Source organism: Rhea americana, unplaced genomic scaffold, assembly GCF_003343005.1.
Source record: "Rhea americana isolate MKP2758 unplaced genomic scaffold, rheAme1 scaffold_412, whole genome shotgun sequence".
NCBI lineage: Eukaryota > Metazoa > Chordata > Aves > Rheiformes > Rheidae > Rhea > Rhea americana.
Genome location: NW_028186549.1, coordinates 126,437 through 147,716, shown reverse-complemented (window position 1 = coordinate 147,716; position 21,280 = coordinate 126,437). Strand labels below are relative to the sequence as shown.

At 46.8% G+C, this 21,280-nt stretch overlaps 3 protein-coding genes across 5 annotated transcripts in view; 1 reads left to right on the top strand and 2 right to left on the bottom strand.

Annotated features, from left to right (window-relative positions):
- JSRP1 (junctional sarcoplasmic reticulum protein 1) overlaps nt 1-8,448 on the bottom strand; it is a 36,645-nt gene extending 28,197 nt beyond the window's left edge. The window contains exon 1 of one of the 2 annotated variants that reach the window (XM_085314829.1): nt 8,352-8,448. The gene's annotated coding sequence lies outside the window, so the exon portion shown is untranslated. The remainder of the gene's footprint in view (nt 1-8,351) is intronic. The other variant, XM_085314832.1, reaches the window with a different exon arrangement.
- Nucleotides 8,449-8,766: 318 nt separating this feature from the next.
- OAZ1 (ornithine decarboxylase antizyme 1) lies at nt 8,767-13,045 on the top strand. The gene is given in 6 exon segments (XM_085314826.1): nt 8,767-8,958; nt 11,346-11,403; nt 11,405-11,491; nt 11,623-11,795; nt 12,395-12,480; nt 12,614-13,045. Coding segments are annotated over 6 exon segments (651 nt in total). The 5' UTR covers nt 8,767-8,842; the 3' UTR covers nt 12,745-13,045.
- Nucleotides 13,046-17,532: 4,487 nt separating this feature from the next.
- Nucleotides 17,533-21,280, bottom strand: PEAK3 (PEAK family member 3). 2 transcript variants are annotated; one of them, XM_085314821.1, is made up of 3 exons: nt 21,003-21,280; nt 20,050-20,757; nt 17,533-19,239 (listed from the first exon to the last, which is right to left on the bottom strand). In XM_085314821.1, exons 1-3 carry the CDS (start codon nt 21,090-21,092, stop codon nt 18,235-18,237), a joined length of 1,803 nt encoding a protein of 600 aa, XP_085170947.1. In that variant the 5' UTR covers nt 21,093-21,280; the 3' UTR covers nt 17,533-18,234. The 2 variants fall into 2 exon arrangements, with proteins under 2 accessions (XP_085170947.1, XP_085170946.1); XM_085314820.1 differs by having other exon boundaries at nt 20,050-20,729; nt 21,026-21,280.

Below are 21,280 nucleotides of genomic sequence, written 5' to 3'. Positions count from 1 at the left end.
GTCTCCCACAAACACTTTTAAAGACAAGAAGAGGATTATCAACAAGAAGTGAGGCAGGATAAGGACAGGTGATTTGGTTCTATGTCAAGGGAACATTTTTGCCTATTTCAAAGGTGCTTTGAGGTAAATAGACGTTTTTAAAGTGACCCCCCAAAAACCCCCTCAGTCCATTTTTTTGCAGAATTTGAAGCTAGAGGAGGCAACCTGAAATGAGTAAAAACTCTTCAGCTCCCCTCTCAGCTTTGCTGCTGCGTGCCCTGAGGATAGTCCTTTCTACCTTTTGTCTCTCATTTTCCCCATCTATACTAACACAAGTGCAGTAAGTTCCAGCCTCCCTAAGGGATGCTCTATAGGGATAGGTTTTAACGTACATACTCCAGCCCATTAAGTCCATGACTCAATTCAGCAGAACGATGGAGCAGTCGCACTGCGTATGTTGTTCTGACAGCTGTTAAGGACTGACCTGCTGATGCTCATCGCTTCCTGTCACATCCCGCTCCTTAAAGAGGAGCTGATTACATTCTCCTCCCAAATGAGCTCAGTGAGTCTGAAGATGGGCTGAGACTGCACAATTGGACAATATGATATTTGGCTACCGGTGCTGCTTGACAGCTGGCAATCAGAGATTGAGGACATGTCCGTGTCCAAAGCGAAACAAATATTGCACGGAAACATCAAGGAGAATAATAAACTGTGAGCTAAGAAATACATGTGCTTTATGACAAAATCCAGGGAAAGTACCAGAAAGGCAAGGGATGGTTTATAGATGACGAGTTGAACTGCAAACTGCATGCAACTGAAGAGGACATGCTAAACAATTCAGAATTAGCCTGTGAAACTCCCTAAGGACTGAGATAAACACTTACATGGAGATCAGACATCCATAGGAACAAAAGTAATAGCTTCAGCAGTTAAAATACCCCCAAAATATATTCAAGGTCTAATTTTCAAATCACTGTCTAGACAGTAAAAATAGACTGTAACAACTGCTCCCTTTCTTTAGATAGACTTCTGAAGCACTAGGTTTTCAGACCTTCTTCTGAACTGCTTGGTAAAAGTCATTGTAAGCAAGAAAACAAACTGAATTGGTCTGATCCAGAATGGCATTTTCCAGCTTTCTTGCCTTCCTTACGTCAACTCTTTATCTTTCAGCACCTTAGGAAATCTGTTGGTCTTAAGTTACAAACACGCACCCAGCTCTCCACGGCAGCGTACTTTTGCAGTGATAAAAAGACAGTCGATTTCCATGACCTTCCCCAAAATCGCCAGAAACGAGCGGCAGGAGAAGTCAAAAGCACTACGTTATAGTCAGGAGATTTAACTGTCGGACGACCCTGCCTCTGCAACCGGAAGCCCCTGCGGGTTGAGTTAGCGTATCTTGGTGAGGTTGCTGTACTTACACGCAGCGGGACACTCGRGAATTAACAGCTCCCCTAGGGCCCGGTTACTTAGGAAACACGGGGACAGCCGACGTGATTTTCTCCGGAGTGCTGCTGTAAAACATTACAAAATGGCCTGGCGGTGCTTCGCACCGAGTCGAACCTTTCAATCGGGGTAAGTAATGAACCCCTTCAATTCTCAGCTTCTCCTAGAAGTTAATGACAAACAGGAGGCAATGGAAGTTAATGTGCATCTAGAACAGCTTCATAAATAAAAACCTGTAAGAAAACTGGAAAACTCTGGTAATGGACCAGAGCTGCCTTCATTTCAAAGCCTCCAGGCTTCGAAACCTAAATCAATAACGATTAAAAATCATGTCTTTTGACATCCTGGTGACTTATTTGATGGCAGCTTGGAGTCAGTCCCTTATGAACACCACGACAGCACCAGTTGTCTTGGGTTTTCCTTCTGCGGCTTCCAGAGCGATGGGTGGGGAAAGCTCGGGGTGGGGGTCTGCTCCTTACCCGCTCCTCCGAGGGGTTTTCCAGGACAAGAGGGGCAGCAAGCCAGGCGGCTGGAGGGGAATACGCTGCAGGGCGAGCTTGCGTTTCCACTGCCGTACCTGCTGCGCCGGGGAAGGGCTTATCAGAGCTGTCAAGGTGTCACCTTTCACTAGCCTGAAATTCAAGAGCATTATTTAAAAACCCCGTAAGCAGATGTGGTGGTGTTACCAAAATCACATCTCAGGGTTGCTGCACCCAAAAGAAAGCAGCAAGCAGCACAATCCTACAGCTGCAAGAAATCGCCCCGGGGCCAATTCTGCCGGCCAGAGGCCTTCATCGGATTCCCGTACCAGCAACTCTCGAAAGGACCGGTGTGGTGTGTAACTTATTACAGGCTAAATAACCTTCCCTGCCCTGGAGGCCTGCTCGTTTTATTTATGGGAAAATACGCTCGTTAATACTCTTATCAAAGGAATGATCTAATCGGGGCGGGGGGGAGTCTCCTTTGAATATATCCATTTTAATGAGGTGCTGGGCGAAATGTTTAGGCAGGCAAAACGGACTCTGAACTTGTTTCTGACGGAGCAGATTCTGCACAGGTCTTGACGCTCATCCTGCCGGCATCTGTGTGTTTTGATAACGTTTCCAAATGAAATTTTGTGTTACAAAAACCGAGCTGTATGTGCACTTCCTCGGCCCTAAGGTTGACCGGTCTGAGCACAATAGGAATTAAATGAAAATAGCCAACCTTACCCAGCGCGGCCTCCTCCTCCCCATCATGAAAACAGGGGGGGGGGGGTGAAAGCAGCCCACCCTGCAAAGAAACATYGGATTGTGCTGAACCGGTCCGTTAAAGAAAAGGGAAGCTAAGCAAAAAATAAACGAATAAATCCACAGCACAAAAGGCTCCAGCAAGCGGCTAGGCAAAAGGGTCAGCAGAGAAAGAAAACGTTGGTGAAAGAATTCCACAAAGCCACTGCACACCCAAAATGCTAATTGCACATGATCAAACAGGGGCTTGTTTTCTCAGGACCTGGCTCGGCGAGGTGCTGTGCACCCCACTGCTCTCCTCCGTGCTCCAGGCAACTAAGGCATTTGATCTCATCCGCAAGTTAAACTCCCCTCTACGGGACTGCACACTTTGCAAGGATCTGATCTTAATCACTTTGCATTAACTTGGGGAGGGAGAGCTGGGGGACGCGGAGGGAAAACACTGCGAACGGGATCTGGCTCAAAGCAAATAAACCAGGCAACGTACCATGGCGGAGAGGATGTTGCAATGTCTGGCACCGTATTGTTTTGCAACTACCTCTGTATTCTTCATGAGCATTTGTTTATAATTGGCAGCAACACCCAGAGGGGGAAAAAAATCAGCACAAAAATAAAGTTTGCGGAACATTATTCTTAAATTACAAAATCACAAGTGCAAATTGCGGAAGTGCTCTGGCACACTTCTTTTCCCTGAAATGTTAAGGAACCCAGTAATATCTTGTGTCTCTATAATGCTTACTTGCTCGCTATCTAGCTGACTATATTTCCTGTAATCACTTCACACTTCTCCCCTCACCCCCGCATTATTTTTCTACAGCAACTGAAAAGAATGCCTAATAAGTTTGATCCTGCAAACTTACAGAAGACAACTCAGAACCTACTAGGTGGTCACCATTACGCTGGGTTACACCCCTCAAACAGATAACAAGATTTAAAAAACATATTAAGCATCTGTTACCTCAATTCAATATACAGTCCTCTTCATACCAGCTGTTTTAAGTGAGAAAGCAGAGATCCAAAGTTTCCTAGGTGAGAAGTACAGACATTCGTTGGCCTGAGCTGTGAGAGGCTGCTTTCTAGCCTAGTATCTCACAAAGACCTTGGAAAATAAATTCTTCTCTGTGCTGATAAACATCTAAGAATGCTAGTTTTACTTTGCAGTGGCACACAGAATTTCCTTCTAGCACAAGTGGGTCTGCAAAAAAACCTGACCTTCAAATCAAATCATCCTCAGAGGGAAGAGTCAGTGAAAATGAGGAGAGTTTTCCAGGTAGAAAAAGTGTTCTAATTAAACGTCCCACAAAGATAATAGCTTGCAACACATCAAATATCATTTTACTGGGGGAATATTCAAAATTAGCTGAGAGTTAACTGTTACCCGTAAGGCAATGAATCAGAAGCTCCAAAGAAGGAGACGGATGGATTTAAGGGTCTACCTTATAAGACTGACAAACTACAGATGTTACAAATTTTAGATATAACACTGYCCAGTGTTTTGGTAAAGACTTTGTAATATTTTACTGTACTTCTTCCCCACATGGAGCTGACCCAGATGAACATTTATAGTAGCCTGAGATTAAAACCCGCTAAATTACAGGGTGGAAAAGTCATCACATACAATGATTTCTGTGAAAACATCTTATGATTGACATCTCTGTCTCATATTCTATTCTGTTTTGGTGTCTAGCTACAGCTCTGTATAACTCTTAAAACTGTAAGAACAAATGGAGCCCTCCTGGAATGGAAAGAGAGAGAAATACAATCAGAACCACTTGATTGAAAGTCTTAATCACTGAATTTATTAAAAAGTTTTTACCTTTTTTGGGGGGAGTTAATAAATCTATAAAGATATGCAGGGACTGTGCACACTTTAAAAGGCAGTTTACATTTTTCTTTCTGCTGAACTTCCCTATTCAGCAAATCAGAGGCAGATTAATTCCTGTGATGCTGCTCAATGTCATAAACAGCCCATATTTCCACATTCAAGAGGAGCTCTGACAGCATGACACAGCTAAGCAGAAAATACAGTAGGTTTTCTGCGACATGTCAAATATMATTTTTTTCCATTCATCTTCACTGGAGCTTTGTTACTCCTCTAGAACTTGGAAACAGTCAGTGAGGCCAGCAGCAGACCACTCTCAAAAAGCTCCTTCTCAGCAGGAGGAAAAAAAAAAAACCAGATGCACTAATATTTGCAGCCTTGCTGTTTAGTTAAGTTTTAATTAGCTAAAAACCAGAACTGTTGATCTTTCCTTTTCTAAATAAAAAAAAAAAACACAGTGGAACTATGATATTAATATGCAGGGTTTCAGAATGGTCAATGAGTATTTCAGGTCCAGCAGATCTTTTTAAGCATTAAGTTTCTTGTCATCTGATCACAAACACTTGCAAACCTGAAAACAGACAACGAAGAAGACATTCACTTACTTATTTTGCCCACTTCTTGCTCTAACGTCTGTTAACATCAGCTACTAATCCTGAACTTGATTTTACATACTCCTTTGCTACCAGAAACTCTACTTCCAATCTAAGAGCTTTCAGAAAGTAAAATTATAAAAGCTTGACAAAGAATCCTTAGCTGAGAATTTTGACTAATGTTCAGGATCTCCCTTGTTAAAAGAAAGAGAATGAAAAGCATGCTGAAATGAGGTTAAAAAGGGAAAATGTTCTAGAAAATAAAACTCTGGCTTTCCTCAACCTGAAACAACTTAGATTCCTGCTGTGGTATTCCATTTTGTTGCTTCTCTTTCCTTTCTCCATTTGCAGGTCTGGTTATTTAGTAACTCAGAYTGTACAAGATATTTTCCCAGGTAATTTTATACAGCCTAATTGCTGCTATGTGTTTGTGTAAAAACACAGAACATCTGGACTCGGTGCATGCTCTAAAAGAGTTCAGGAGGGAATTAATATAAACTTATTGCCACTGACTCCTTGGCATAYCCCCTGCTTTGGGGACTACACTGGTCCTTTGAAACAGTATCTTGGAGATGGGAAGGCTCTGATCATGGGGAGCCAGTGGAACAAGGTCGTCTTGGTCTGTATTTTGTGGGGACATGGGCTGAACTAGAGCCTCAGGACAAGACTCTCTATTTGCAGTTGTCTATCCTGCCTCTGTGTTTAAAGTTATCATGCCACAGCTGAATTGGGCATGTAGGAATGGATGTCCACACCTCAGCTATTAGAGTTCACTCTAATATCATTAGATAACACCAGGGACTGGGATGGGTTTGGACTAAGATGCCAAACTATGAATGCAGCTGGAGCAACTGAGACACAGACATATAATTACTTCTGCTTACTCTGCTATGGGTATGGTAATCGTGGCAAAACATTGGTAATGCACAGCTGGAGATGGCAACATCTCAAACTGCCTCAGCTGTTAATCTTGAAGTTGTGAGTCAGAGCCCTCCCTATGAGGATTTATGATTCATTGTCACTGCTAAACTGGAAAAGTCAGGCTATCTAAACAAAACTGCAGCTGGAACTAATCCCACACAGTACTTAATGCATAAAAAAAACCAAACCAAACAAACAAAAAAAACCCCAAGTTGATTGGGCCCTTTTCAGGCTACAAAACAGCATAGCAGTGTCCAGGTCACTCATCTGTAAAATGGTCTAAYGGCCCACTGAGATGACAGGGATCCAAAGATCAATGCTATTTCAATTGTCACAGTAAAGAGGGAGGCAGCTGCAAAGATGATGCCTTCTGTCACCAAGCCATTATAAAGAATTACAAGCAGATTACCACATAAATAATAAATATCATTATTAGAAATAATGAAACCTAAAACACAACTCTAAGGCAGTCGTTCCATCGCTGAATCCATCCAACCCCTTCCCCCTTGCCCAGAAAAACCTTTCTAAAGCAATATACAATACAGAATTRCCAAATCTTCTCTGAAGTGCTTCGCTTGGCCTGAGTATTTCCGAGTTGCAGCTATGCTCTTGGTTCAGATCGGTCTCTGGAGGACACACTACACTGATTCACCTCCATAAATCAATAGCCAAGTCTCAAGAGTGAGGTGAAAGCAAGTACTAACGTCTCAGTTATTTTGTGTTCTGGGAGTTAAGTGCAGATACCTGCAGCAGGAAAAGAATTTTTCCCTTGCACCTCTTACTTACCATGACTCCCAGACAAGTAACTGGCTGCTGGCCAGGCCGGGCTTGTCATCTAAGCTGCAGGAGAACAGACAATGTTTTCTTTTGGCAATACACTTTGTTCTATCATAGTCAATGTAGTTTCAGGACACAGAAGGTGGGTGGGGATTTAGATACTTATTCTTGTGTAAAGTGGAACTAATCAATGGAATATCCATGTGCTCAGAGTTCCTGAATGGGAACATTTTAAGRCAAATAAAAATAAGCAATAATGTAAAAACAAAAGATGCCCATACAGCTACAGTACCTGAAGGTAGTAAGACAGGCTTGTCATAGCTAGATTTGATTAAAAAAATAGTGATCTCCATTTTTTTATAAAGTTGTAATTTTGAACAAACATACCTCCAGTTTTTCTTAGGCTCTGTATCCACCTTTTTCTACTTACTTTTAGGGCACTTACTTTACAAGGCATACCTGATCACAAACTTGATTCAGAATCAGGTAAACCTTCACCTGGAGCTTTCTTTCCATGCTGAATAATAAGATACACACTCTAGGATCTGCCCCGTTCAGCTTCTGGCTTGGTTTTCAGAAGATAGCTGGTRTCACCTAGTATGTTACAGACTTCAATGTTCAGAACTGCCTAAGCYGAAGATCTGCTGTCATGGGAATTGCAATGCATTTACTTTTTGCACACATTTGACTGCTGCTTTTCGGATGAATTTTGATGACCCTTCCCTAAAAGACGAGTCTGCGTTTATGCCAGTATTGTCCAAAAGGGATGTCTGGGTTATCCAGTTTGCATCTTCCCCTYTAGACCTTGCTCTTGCCATAAATCAGCTTCATGAAGACCCAAGTCTGTCTCGAGGTCTTGTATTTCCAAAACGCTCGTAGGAGCTCAAACATGTAGCGTTACATTAGCAGGGAAGTGGTTTTGGCTGTTTGTTAAAGGCAGAGGGCGTAGACTAGCTTCTGCCATGTAAATAAGCAACATTTGCTTACTTCCTCATTCAGATACAGCACAGCAAAGTGTCCTCCCCCACAATTAAAAGCATTACCAGCAGCCCACTCCCCACTACCTCAGCTGTAACTATAAATTACCACACAGTGCACAGTATAAAACACCAGCCGGGGGGAACRGAAAGGTTTAAGGTGTTGAAATTCCAGCCGAGTGCAGACCAACGATGGAAAACACCAAAAACAAGTCACCATTTCAACCTACTCTTCTCGGAAGCTTTTTTATTTAACGTTTCTCTAAGTATTGAGCTGATGAAGGTTATCCGCGGCATGTAGGCAGGCGGCAGGGCCTCCGCGCACCGCCGCCACCCTTCCGGCAGTCTACCGAGCTGCCCCGCGACGGCAAAACCGAGGCGCTCCCCAGCCCCGCCACGGGCCCCCGCCTCGCCTTCCCCAGCCTCCCCCGGCTCCGGTTCGCGCCGCGAGACAGCGGGGAAGACCGAATCCCACCACAGCGGCCGCCATCGCACCGGTACGACCGGCCGCTAACGGACACCGCCTCGTCACCGCCCGACCCCTCCCCCACCACCGCCGGCGCATGCGCGCGGCTGGGGCTGGCCCCTCCCCCTCCCCGCCGTTTACCTCAGAGAGGCGGGGGCGCGGACGCCGGGCTCGAACTAGCGCCTCTGAGGGGAGTGAGGGCTGCGGCGCCGCGCTGAAGCCTCCCGGCCGAACCAGGCCAGCCTCAGCCCACCCGCTGCGGACGCAGCCAATCAACGCCCCCTCTCCCTACCCCATTCCAGGCCTCTCGCGCTTCTAACCAATGTTAACCGCCTACTTATGCTTCCAACCAATAGGAAAAGAGCACTGCGTTCCGCCTCCGCTCTCCCCTCAGCCAATGGAGAGCGAGTCTCTCTAAGGGACAGTTGGGCTGTTTACCGCAGAGGAGTCCTTTCCCGTTCGGGGGCGTGGCCCGCTCTGCGGGGCGTTGCCATGGCGGAGGGGGCGTGGCTTGAAGGATATATAAGGACCCGTTGCAGCCCGGCTGCCATTTTATGTAGCAGTGCCTGGAGAGTGGTCGGCTGCGGGGGGGGGGCGGCGGAGGGTTTCGGGGTTCGGACCAGAGCGGCCGGATGGTGAAATCCTCCCTGCAGCGGATACTCAACAGTCACTGCTTCGCCAGAGAGAAAGAGGGGAATAAAAGCACCGTCATGCCCGCCGTGCTGAGCCTCAGTACCGGACAGAGCAGGTGAGGGGCCGCGGCCTCCCTCAGCCCTTGCGCCGCTGGGCGCCCTCCTCCCTCCCCCTCCAGGCCCGCCCTGCCTCTCCCCCTCCTCCTTCAAGCGCCGGTTGCCGGTCGCCGCCCCCGTCGCGGAGGTGGGGGAGGGGAGAGGTGCTCCGTGGCGGGTGGGGGAGGGGCGCCAGCGCACCACCGCCTTGCGGCTCGCCTTGCCCCCCCAAAAAACCCCAAGACAACACCAAAAAAAAAAAAAAGGGTTTTCAGCCTCCGCAACTCCCACCTTGCTTCCGGTGTGACTCCTCGCCGTGTCGGGGGGTCGCATGGTTGTACTCASGCCGCTCCCACCCCCGGGCCGGCGCCCCCGCAGTCGCCTCAGCCCCCTGCCCCGGGCGCTGCGTGCCGTGTGCCCCAGTGGGGTCTTACCCGTGTAGTCTCTGGAGGTGCCATAAACCACGGGAGGAAGCTCTGAAAAAAACCGCACGCCAGCTCCTAACGTGAAGCGGCTCCTCAGTAGTATCTCCCTGAGCAGCTAATGGGATCAAAGGTGCCTTGAGACAAAAGCCAAGGCCCGAGTTGCCTTGTGCCTATCGTGCGAGAAAACGCAATCAAACGCGGCTGGCAGAGGGTCGAAAGCCGTGATCGCCTTATGTAATGATAGCTATTCTTGAAAACTGATCGAGGATACTGAGTCTAAAGTACAACGTAAGAGTGTTAAGAGCTGTTAGTTTAAAATTCAACTAGAGAATTAAACAATCCCAACAGATGCTGGGAAGAAAATATCTGAATATCAGGGTGAGCCGTGTAGAGTGATGAAGCTTAGGACACCAATCTGCTCTTTGTAAAGAAAATGATGATCAGACCTGGTATGTGAATTATGAAACTAGTTTCTCCTTGAATTCTTTAGAAACCTATTTTCATAGTTGATTGCTCTTTGAAGAAAGTCTTTTTTTCTTTTTCGCCAAGAAGAGTAAGATTGGAAATACATTGCCCATCTCAGAGCCTAGAGAGTATTAACCGTACCTGCTTTCACTGTTTGAAATGTGAAAGCATAGAATATAAAGGTTATTACACTCCCTTATAACAATTGCTGATGAAGGGTTCTGAGCAGGTACTTAAATACAGACCTGTTTATTAGAGCAGTCAGGAATACACAGATTTACGATCAGTCTTGGATAATATAATATTTTAATGCTAGTGCTAAAGGAAACTCTTGCTGTCTTGCATAGAGCCTAAAAAATAATGAAGGTTCACTTAACTGAAATAAAGCAAATTCTAATTTTTTACTTGGATCAATACAACTTTGCAGTTACTGCTGTTACTGATTCTTTCCAGCATATAGTAGATGGTCTGTACAGCCATTCAGATGATTTTTGATATGGATTGTTCATCAGATCTATGACAAATTAAAAAAAAATAAACTTGCATGAACTGTGCAAAATGGAGGATTATTTTGTACATGTTTATTCTGATTTGCAAATGGCTGCTGGCACTCACAGACAGGACGATTGTGAAAATTTCCCTAAGGGCCTCGATTGCTGCATCTGCTGAGATGACGCAACTAAAGAGTAAGCCTGCAGGGTGAAAGATGGTGCAGAGGGAGGGGCCAGTCACTGTAGCGTTTGCTATTAGTACAGTAGAAGGCTTATTTGGTTAAGCAGGCTTACAGATGGAATGAAACCTAGCATATATATTAGAAATGTTTCATAATTTATGAGGATAACCTTAAGTACTGAACTTGGCAGAGCAGTGTAAAATTGCTCTGGAAGCAGTGCTCCAGTAGGAAGATTCAAATAGGTTTTCAAATATTCAGATGTAGTCTCAAATGACTTAAAATTGGCAAGCTTACTTGTCTGAGCTTTTGCGTAATAAAAGCATTTGAGGTAGATTGACATCTCTGACTTTCATGTAGTTTTCTGACCTCAAGCCAAGAGTGCTGATGCAAAGATTTAATGTAATTATGGCTGCATATCAGAAAGAGGAATAATACCTAGCTTGCTGGGCAAGTATATTTCTGATAATTGTTACAAGGTCAAAGAGGGGGAGGAGGAAAAAAGGTATGCTATGTGTGAGATAGCAAACCAGTTCATCTTGATCAGATCAAGTAGGCTGCCTTGATCTAGAAGTACACATTAAATTGAGACTATTTTCATGTCCAGATTCWCTCAAAGCACTATCAGTAGCATTTCCTGAGGCTTGTGGATCTGGGCTTTGACCTGGAAGCTCCTTTGTCTTGTCAACTTGCCTAGATTGAAGTGGGAGGAGTTCCACTGCCCTGGGGATTATTACTATTACTATTTTTTTTAAACTCACCTTCCTAAACAGTTTTAAATACAAAATTTCAGAGCTTTACTTAACACAACTACTTGTTCACTTACGTAACTGCAATCTCTTTCTAGTTCCAGGGTTCCCTTCAATTGCTGTAGTAACCTGGGTCCGGGGCCTCGGTGGTGCTCCTGATGTCCCTCACCCACCCCTGAAGATCCCAGGTGGGCGAGGGAATAGTCAGAGGGATCACAATCTTTCAGCTAATTTATTTTATTCGGTGAGTAATGTTAAGTAGTTTCCTGTAGTGGCTTTGAATGCTTTTCTTGTCTGGATTCTATTATTGGGAGTTACCTTTTTTTTTTAAAAAATAATGAATCATGAGTAACTTTGCACATCTTACTACTGCAGGATAATCGGCTGAATGTAACAGAAGAACTAACATCTAATAACAGGACAAGAATTCTGAATGTCCAGTCAAGGCTTACAGATGCCAAACACATTAGTTGGAGAGCAGTGCTGAACAACAACAACCTCTATATAGAAATTCCCAGTGGTGCTCTGCCTGAAGGGAGCAAAGACAGGTAGGTAGAACAAGATGCAACTGCGGTTTTACTTCCCTCCCTCTTGAAGGTTTCTCAGGAGAGAAATTGAAGGAGAATAACACTGGTGTTGACTGCCACAGGATACAACAGATAAACTTTCAGAACAAAGGAAAGACTTAAGTGCAACTATGGCGCTTGAAGCGACTTGTAAGAGGCTGTAACTAAGTGATCCTATATAAGGGCTTTGTCTACCTATTTTGCAGGTTAGGATTAACAAAAACGTGCTTCAGACTGTTCTGAGGTATTAAGTGCAGCTACTTTTTGTCTAGTGAAAACATCAGTCTGAGCTTTTATTTAGAATAGCAGCTTGGTTGGAGCTGATGTCACTGAAATGCTCTGTTCAGTTGCGACAAGCTTGCTTTTTGTGATGAAGACTTGGATTTCTGCCCCCCCCCCCCCCCCCCCAGGTTATACTTAGGGCTCAGACTGGTGAATTCATTGGTGAATATCTAGAACCCCAACCTACTACTTGTAAGCGTATCTGCAAATGCTTTCATATGCATGAGGCTTTGCTAGGTATGTGTGGAGGACAAATACTTGCTTATGTTCATTGAGTATATCTTTCATTTGTGTTCTAGTTTTGCAGTTCTTCTCGAGTTTGCTGAGGAACAGCTTCGAGTTGATCATGTCTTCATTTGTTTCCACAAAAACAGAGATGATAGAGGTAGGTGTTACCTCCTTAGCACCATTGGTTCTAGATCTGTTGATCAACATTTGAAGTTGGTTTTGCTGGATGCTCTGTTAAACTGTTGCATGGTATCAAGTGGTTGAAATGTGTATTTTCTGCTTTCTTCTAGCTGCATTGCTCCGTACTTTCAGCTTTTTGGGCTTTGAGATTGTGAGACCAGGGCATCCCCTTGTCCCCAAGAGACCAGATGCTTGCTTCATGGCCTACACATTTGAGAGAGACTCATCAGAAGAAGAATAGATTGCAATGTTTGCCTCTTAGAGCTTTCTTGTTGTCTATAAAGATGATTCTGTAGAAATTTTGTCAACATCTATTACAGTATATATAACTGTTTGTACAAAACGTTGTGACCAACTGCTCTGGTGGTGAGATGTTGAAAATTTCAGACTCCACATCTTTTTCTGGATTTGTGCGCATGTTGTGGTTGTGCAAATAAATGCTCCCTCCAAATTAGCAGTATATTTCTTGAAGTTTAATATTGTGTTTGTGATACTGAAGTATTTGCTTTAATTCTAAATAAAAATTTATATTTTACTTTTTATTGCTGGTTTAAGATGTTTAAGACTCACACTCTAAAGAGATTTGGCTGTGAAATTGCCCCAACCATCTGAATTAAAATTCTAGGTATGGAAAGGCTTGCTTGGGTCACTCATTGCTTGACTGGAACTTGTGGTGGTGATCTGTCAAGATTGAAGTAATCTAGCACTCCTGCTAAAAACTGATTCTTAATGAAAAAATTAGCATTTATTCATTTCCACTGCTAATAAGGGGCAGGTGGAGTTGGAGCTGGATCCCTGGTGTATAACATCACCCTGTCATAAATGTTTTGTAGAATACYTCAGGGCATATATTAGATAAAAAGAAGCACAAATAAGATGCTCAGTGAAGTACAGCTGATGCATGTCTTGAGGTCATGGTACCTAAAGATCAAATAAGCAGTTCTGGTGTCTGAAGTCACTTGTAGCAGTGAAGTCCTGTGTTAATGAGTGCTCAATTTTCTGACAAGATGACTCAAATGACAAGCTCGTGGACTCTGAATTGATGAAGACCTCTGACATATGTATTAGCTAAGTAGCGTTGTCTAGGTTAGGCAGCCTCTGGAACTGGATGCATGTCATGGGAAGAACAGCGTTGAGTTGAAGGGGCAGGAATCGCCTGAGGATTGGGTTGCACAGGCACCCTGAGTTAATAGTTGAGATGCTGATACAAGGGGGAAAATGGTACTTGCATATTGCTAATGCTACTAAAACTCATGTAGGAATATTAGTGTGTTTGTTCAGACCTGAGATCTATTCAGTCCAATGCTATGTTCTATGCTGGCTTTCAGCTTGCTTCTAAGGGAAGAGCCAGGCAATGCTGGTTTAGCAGGTAGGTCTCTGAAGAGATTCTTCCTGGTTTGCTGAAGGACCCATGCTCAAAGCATTATAGCTGAAAGCTTTTCTTAATACTTTTGTCACTTTGAAGGTTTCTTTAGCACCTTTTGAGACCCTTTGCCTCTCTAAAAGCTTGCAGCAGTGAGTTCTGCATGTGAGGTTTGTGCTGGGTCTAAGGCTATTTCATCAGATGTGAAACCCACTGTTGTCAGACTGAGTCAGTATAAATACAAGCACATGATCTTCACCGAAGTGTGTACTTCCCTAGCTTGACATCCAACCAGAGCTTGGCTTTGGGAAACCGTGTCCAGCTTGCAATTCTATATAAATGAGTTCTTTGGGAATGCTTTTTGATGTGATTCTTTGGCTGCTAAGGCAGCTGTTCTTGCCTGAACAGTGCTGGAATGGCACAGAATATGTTTAAACCATAATCCGTTAAAATCCATTCTTAAAGAAGCAGCAAACATCCATTAATGATAACTGCCCTCACTGCTACAGTGTCACGTACTCCGAGAAGCTTTAAAGGCAGAGGGTGCTACCTCCTAGGGGATATGTTGAATTAGCACTGCAGCAGAAAGTGTATGGTCTTGATTTTTTTTTAAAGGACTTCAAATACTTATCCGAACCTTTCGATAACAAGTCAAACCTTGCCAGTATCCCCTTGCCAACCGAGGCAGCGCTCTGTTCTTGGATCCCTGCGTGCAGCACGTAGCACAACAGTAGCCTGAGCTAGGACTAAGGCTCTTGGCTCCAACACGATACAGTTAAAAACAGACCTTTTGCCAAAACGTTGTGGCTTTATAATACTGCTCCTCCTCCTTTTTTTTGAAGCTGTGAACTTGCAGTTCTTGGTGTACAAAAGGCCAGCAAAGAGGAGGTGGGCATGGGTGTGGAATGGGTGTTTTTGCTTTTGTTAAGCATGCTACAGCAGGCTTGAAGTTCATAAACTATTTCTCTAGAGAAATAGTTTATTTTTCTTTGATTCTGCTGTCACAGCCACACTGCATCTGTGTTTCTGTCTGCTTCCTGTAGGGATAAGTAGGGAAACACAAGATGTCTTGCCTTGGAGGCCATGGTCCCCTATGAACTTTCTTTGTCGCCTTGGGTAATATGTATCCCATCTGGCAGGTGTGGATTGTAGGACCTGGCTTGTCGGAGAGGCAAAGTAAGCATAGTTGAGTGAGATGATCGCCTAATGGTGATGGTCAAATGAAAACCAGAAATAGAGATGCAGGTGGTGGTTCTCAGAGGTGACACAGGGTCTGGCCTGGCTCCAGGACATGCTTGGGCTGGAACAGGCCTTGTGGGTGCCAGCCTGCACCTAGGCCCTGGCAGGAGCAGGTTTTTCCTTGCTTCTCTGGGATCAGATGCTCAAACAAGCTGTGTTGGTGGAGCTGCTGCTGGTGCCAGGTGTTTTACTGCCATCTTGTAGCCATGCAAGATACTACAGGAGAGGTGGTGTGGGCAAGGCTGCACTAAGTCTGAGGCACTGCAGGCAGGTGCCTTACTCATGCTTCAAACCCAGACAGTCTTTTCTAGACCTTTTAGATCCAAAAGCCTATTCAGAGCCTAACCTCTGAAYACTGTTTTCAGGAACCTGCTCAAGTCAGGGTGTCAGGATTTCTGTGGCTGGAGAGCGTGCCTGCGCACACGTACTCCATGTGCTTATCTGTTCCTCTTCTTTGAAACTCAGCTGGGGAAATTACGCTGATAGATCAGAAACAAACCAACTTTCTACAGTGCAAATGTGACTGGTCCAAGCCTCTGCCCTCAGGGCCAGCCTTCCGTTACATGGGGTTCAGCGTTGTTTTGTTTTTCCTAGGGGGTCTGTTCCTGTAAAACTGGTGTTGCATTATCTTAGCGGCATGGCAGACAGTATTGAGCATGGTGCTCACCAAGGTGGGCTCTGCTAAGCGCCTTATTCTCCAGAGATGCTGCAGCTGTGCTTTGTCCAGTCCATTTCCATCTCTGCTCCACAAGGTGATCTGGGCAAGCCCCATTGCATCTCCCTTGATGGCCATTTTAGCTTTAGTTTGGAAGCCGTTCAGGGCAGGAACAGTCCCCCGCTGTGTGTCCACACAGCCTCGTACAAAGGGGCTGCGATCTCAGCTGGGTCTTTGGCCCTGCTGTAACCCAAATAATGAGGCTGCTGTCTTCCTGTGCTGAAGGCAGAGAGACAGAGCCTGTCTTAAGGGCTATGTGACGACGGTCACAAGGAGCTGATGGAGATAGGAGCATATTTCTGCTGTGCTAGCCTAGCAGGAAGCTATGCTTCCCCGGGGAGAAGCAGTGTGCTTATCGAACAGGGCAGGAGGCAGAAGTCCATGGATTGGCACAACTGGAAGAGCTCATCTCTGTGGTTCCATCTTTCAGGGTCACATTGCAGTTTGCCAGCGTTTCTTCAAGTTCAAAGACTTCTAAGAGGAATCTTTCCAGATCCAGCCATGCCCTTGGTTCTAACGGCTACCTGGCCTGTCATTGCCTGCATCCATGGGGATGGAGGGACTGATCCAGCAGTAGCAGCAGGGAACACCTGGAGGGTCCATTTCGCTGCACGCAGAGCCCATGACTGCTGCTCTCAGGTGGTAGCTCAGAGTGGATTAATAATTACTACGTACAAATCGCCCGAGCAGAGCCTTGCAGAGTGCTCCTCTCTCTGCAAAGACAACTGCAGAAAGTGGACTAATCAGTCAGCATYCAAGTGGTGGTTAAGGTATAGATTTCGCATGGTGCTGAGTAGCTGCAACTCATGTGACCTTTCCTTGAGATATGCCCCCTCAAGGGCCCTGGGACAGATGTGTGGCTCTCATTAGAGGTCTTTTTATACAGGAAATGAATTTATTGCAAGCTGCACTCAGCTGAGTCACGGAGTGAGTCAGTGTGGAAGCATCTTGCCTGCAGGCAAAAAGAACTTCCCAGAAAAACTCCAGTGAGCTTGGTTTGAAGTGTTGCGTCAYAGGCCAGGTTTGGTAACGTGGTTTTGTGGGGAACCATGTGTCCGTTCCAAAACAGGCCTCCAGGTCCCTGACACGCTAACCCTGCTCTTCCAGCCTGGGGGGTTATAGATAGAGCTTTGGAGAGATTGTGCAAGATCCTGGGCTTTAGGCCTTCCGGCATCAGGTTGTCCTGCTGCCTGGGAAGCCTGAAAATTCTTAAAAATTTTACAGCATGGATTGCACCATGGAGATTGCTGTGCAGATAGAGACATGCAGGACATCCAAGTGCTGGGTTTGCAGYGTCTCATTACCAACAGACCCCCCAAAGAGATTAGGAGACTTACCTSTGAGTGTGTCTTGTGTATATAACAGTAAATGCAATGGACCTGTCTCGGGCTCATCTGGAGACCAGCGCTCCAGGCCAATTCCTCTGTGTGTAGCAGCCATAAAGTGACCTGAACTGTTCACTATATGCTATCAACACTATTCCAGCTAATCACCATAGAGCAGTGAAGCTTGGCTTTGTATTTCTCCCTGGGTACATTATCAGGGCATGTAATGCTGTAAAAGAAGCACGTAAAGGACCAGTATTTAAGAGACTCGGATCTGATTTTTATTGAAGCTATGTGGCTGGTGTATTTCCCTCTTGGAAATGTCATTTATATTTGTGACTGTGCCACAAACTCTTTCCAAAGAGCGAGGATATACAATGTGTTGTATTTCTCCTCCGACAGCAGTGCCTTAAGGTGAACTGTAATGTTTGCCACTTTATGGTTGTTTAAAACAAAGCATCATCACAAGTAGAACATAAGGAGGGATCTGAAGAACTGAGTTTTTTTTGCCTAGAGATGAAGCCCTGTAAACTCTACTTAGGATAATCAGCCCCTTAATTGGCATTTGACCCCGGGGCTTCCATCAAGGCATCTCTCCTGAGATGCTCTGATGAACTGGATTCATAACATCAAATGAAAATTGTCTGAAGGAACAAAAAAATGTCCTTTATTGTGGGAGCTCCTTGCCAAGGTCACACAGGGTAGGAGTTTGGTCCCAGCTTACTTAGGATTATCATTAATGAACGATAGAAGCAGCAGCATCCCAGTGCAGAGCTTTAAAAATAGAGTTTTCCCAGCCAAGCTACCCGTACTAGCTTTGTTTTCCTGTGGGAGAAGGAGGCTGGTGGATTTGGCTGGGTCACCCATTCTCCATATACTCTTGGCTTTCAGGTCTCTTGGGCAGGTGAAGCTTTAGCTTGTCTTTAGGTAACCTCCAGGGGGTTCTCCCAAGCACACAACACCTTCATCCTCAGTGGTCAGGGGAATGCCTGGTCTTCTGACTTCAATGACTCTGTCTCTTCTTTGGAAGAACAAGAGGATGAAGGGGATGAAAGACTCCAAGAGTTCAATGCATAAACCCTCCAGACTTCAGGGATTGTAGAGATCCTGGGTGACTTGGTAAATTGTATGTTCAGTGACCTCTTTAAAGTACTGGCAGCACAGCAACTCCTCGAGGCTAGGGCTYCCCCCAGCACCAGTCATCTTCTCTGCAAACTTTAGCAGCAGCAGGGCTCTCTTGATGTCCATCCAGCTCCGGAGCAAAACAAGTGTCTTCTTACTCCTGGCAAAGAGCTCCTGACGAGGCCCCCAAAGCAGGACCTGTAGGATGTTCTTTGCCTGTTCTACAGAGACCCTCTTGCAGGGATCTCTGTGAAGAAGCAACACTGCCAAACGTTTAAGTCCTGTGGAATAAATAGACAGGGATGGGATTTCTGGAAGCCTTTTTCTTCTGAGGCCCAAGGCATTTTCCAAGGAGATGTCCACATGCAAGAGTGTATAGATTAGCATGCCTATATTCAGCTCATCTGCCACTGGGGAGGGAGGTGCAGAAAACCCTTCAGTCCAGTCTTGCTCTTGGGTTGTAGAACAAGGTCTTCTCTTTTCTTTAGCCTTGAAGAAGTTGCTGATGAGTAGCCTYGGAAGGGAGAGCCCCAGGGATGTCTCTTTGCCTTGCTGGATCAGGGAAGGACGTGGGCACTGCAGTAACAGCAGGTTCTCTGGGCAGATATCTCCCTGACCAGCGTTTTGCATCTTGAGGTGTTCCAGCCCTGTGCACACCTGCAGAAGGAGGAGGCAAGCCAAGCGCTCGTAGTGGCCGGGGCTGGTCCTGTGAACATTGTGAGATTCCTTCACAAAGTCTGCCAAGGTCTGGTAGGGAACCTCAGGAGAAATGAGAACCTGCAGGACAGGAGGGGAACCAAGGAGGGCTGTGTCCTCTTCTCTGGACTGGGACTGACTGTGCTTCCTGGCATTTCTTGGGAGGGCAAGCTCCTGAGGGAGGGAGTCAGTGAAGTGGCCGATCACTTGCTGGATGTTGCAGTGCACCCCAAGGGAGGTGTGCACAGCCAGACTACAGGAATGCGACTTGAGGACCTGTTAGGAGAGAAGAAGACAGGGTATGGTCAGCTGCTTGAGAACAAAACCACGGGGTCAGCCAAAGCCCTGTCCTGGTTCAGGCCACCATCTCAGCTCATAGCCACCAGGACTGGCTGGAACAGGGTGCATAGGTTATGGGAGTCAGGAACAGGTTACTGGGAGACAGTAGTACCATGGCATCATTTAGTGCCTACTGGGAGGGGAAGTGATGAGGAATGGAGAAGCAGCACTTGAGTTCTCTCCCTGCACTCTTTTAGCCCACTAATTCCTGCTGAAACACATCCCTGCCCCTGCATGGTTTTGAGCAATGAATGGGATGGGAAGAGGAGGGTTGGTCACCCCAACTTGTCTCCAACAGGGCTGGAAAACTGCTGCGTGAGGTCTGACTCTGCACTGCCAGGGGAGCCAGCTCCACTCCAACCTCTGCTTTATGTCCACTGACCCTCTGAGGCCTCTCATCAGGGCATTTTCCCCAGTGATGTTCTTCTTGATGTGTCCTCTGGGCCATTTCCATGTAGAAGCATCCCTGGACAGGCTGCTAGCTACAAAACCACACGTGTCATCAGGGTCTTTGTTATGAAATGCAGAAATAGATGCTAGAAGGGGAAGCGCCTGCTGTAACAGTGAGTCAGTGGAAAGACCAAGGCTGCTGACTCTCATTTCACACTCATCTGAAGCACCCCCCCCACCACCACCACTGTGTACTCTGAGAGTGAACTCCCTCCTGATGGTGAGTAGCTCTGAACAGGGCAGAGGTAGGACCAAGGAGAACCATTTCAGGCTCTTTTTCCTGGTTTTGGTRCTTACCTTTGCTGCAAATACCAGCTGGGCTTGCTCAAAGGCAAAGCCGACTCGGAAGTACCAGGCGTCCCCTGATTCRCAACATGGGTCCTTCTCCAGGATCTTGAGATCTGCCCATTTCTTCCCTGCCAGCTCTGCTCTCAGTAGCTGCTGCTGGTCCTCCTTTCCCAGGAGACCCTCCTGGATGYTGGCTGAGAGCCGGGCCAGAGACGCCCACTGGCACCCCACCACCACCTCACACACCTCAGCTCTCCTCTCCAGGACCTGGAAGAGGCATCCGAGCTCCCCGTCAGGGGTCGAGAACGTCAGCTCTGCTGGGCTGGGAGATGGGACCAGGCTGCCTTTCTGCAGGCTGCTCTGGGTCACRGGTGCCCCCAGGCTTTGGGACTTGGTCAGGGGCCTCTTGGGTCCCCAGCAGGGTCTATCCTGCAATGGKTTGGAGCTGCCAGCTCCCTCCTCATGCCTTGGATGGGATGGTGGGATGCTGTAGARGCCGCTGCTGGTGCGTGGTGGGGTGTCATCCCAAGAGTGACGGGCCAGCCCCTGCTCCGGGAGGGACTCCGCTCGCTGGAGCTGCTTTTTCGGCAATGGGGGAGGTAGGGGGTCCTGGCCAGTCTGAGAGGGGGGTCTCCCGGCTCCTTCCTTTCTGCTGGCCTTGGTGGGAACGAGATGTGCCCGCACCTCTCCTAGGGAAGAGGAACAGACACAGCAGAGCTCAGCCTTCCCCGAGGGGGAAAGAGGTGGGAGACGGAGGGGCACAAGAGACCGGTGTGTAGTTATCTGCCCCCCACCCTGTGTATTTCCAGCTCCCAAGCAACGCTCCAAGCCCAACCTCAGCCTGGCTCTCAGCCAGCCCAAAGGRATGCCGGCCAGGTACCGCGGGAGGACGTCAGGGACACGACTGGAGTTTGTCCCCAGCCCGGCCGAGCTGGTCCCTCACCTGCCCGAGCGAGGAGGGCAGGACTGCCAGGGCGGCACTCACCCATGTTGCTGTAGATGAGAGTTGAGTCAGGGGGCTGGGGCGAGTGACCCTCCTCGGGGTCCGGCATGGGGACAGACGGTCCAGGGGTGCCCAGGTCCAGGCTGCTGGTGTGGAAGCRCGCTCTTCCCCGGCCTTCTGGGATGTACCTGCACGGGGGCGAGAGTCAGCACTCGCCGCCCCGGCAGGCTTTCCGGCTCCTCTCGATGCCGGCGCAGGGCAAAAAGGAAGAGAAAGGGGAACTGGTGGCTCCGGCTG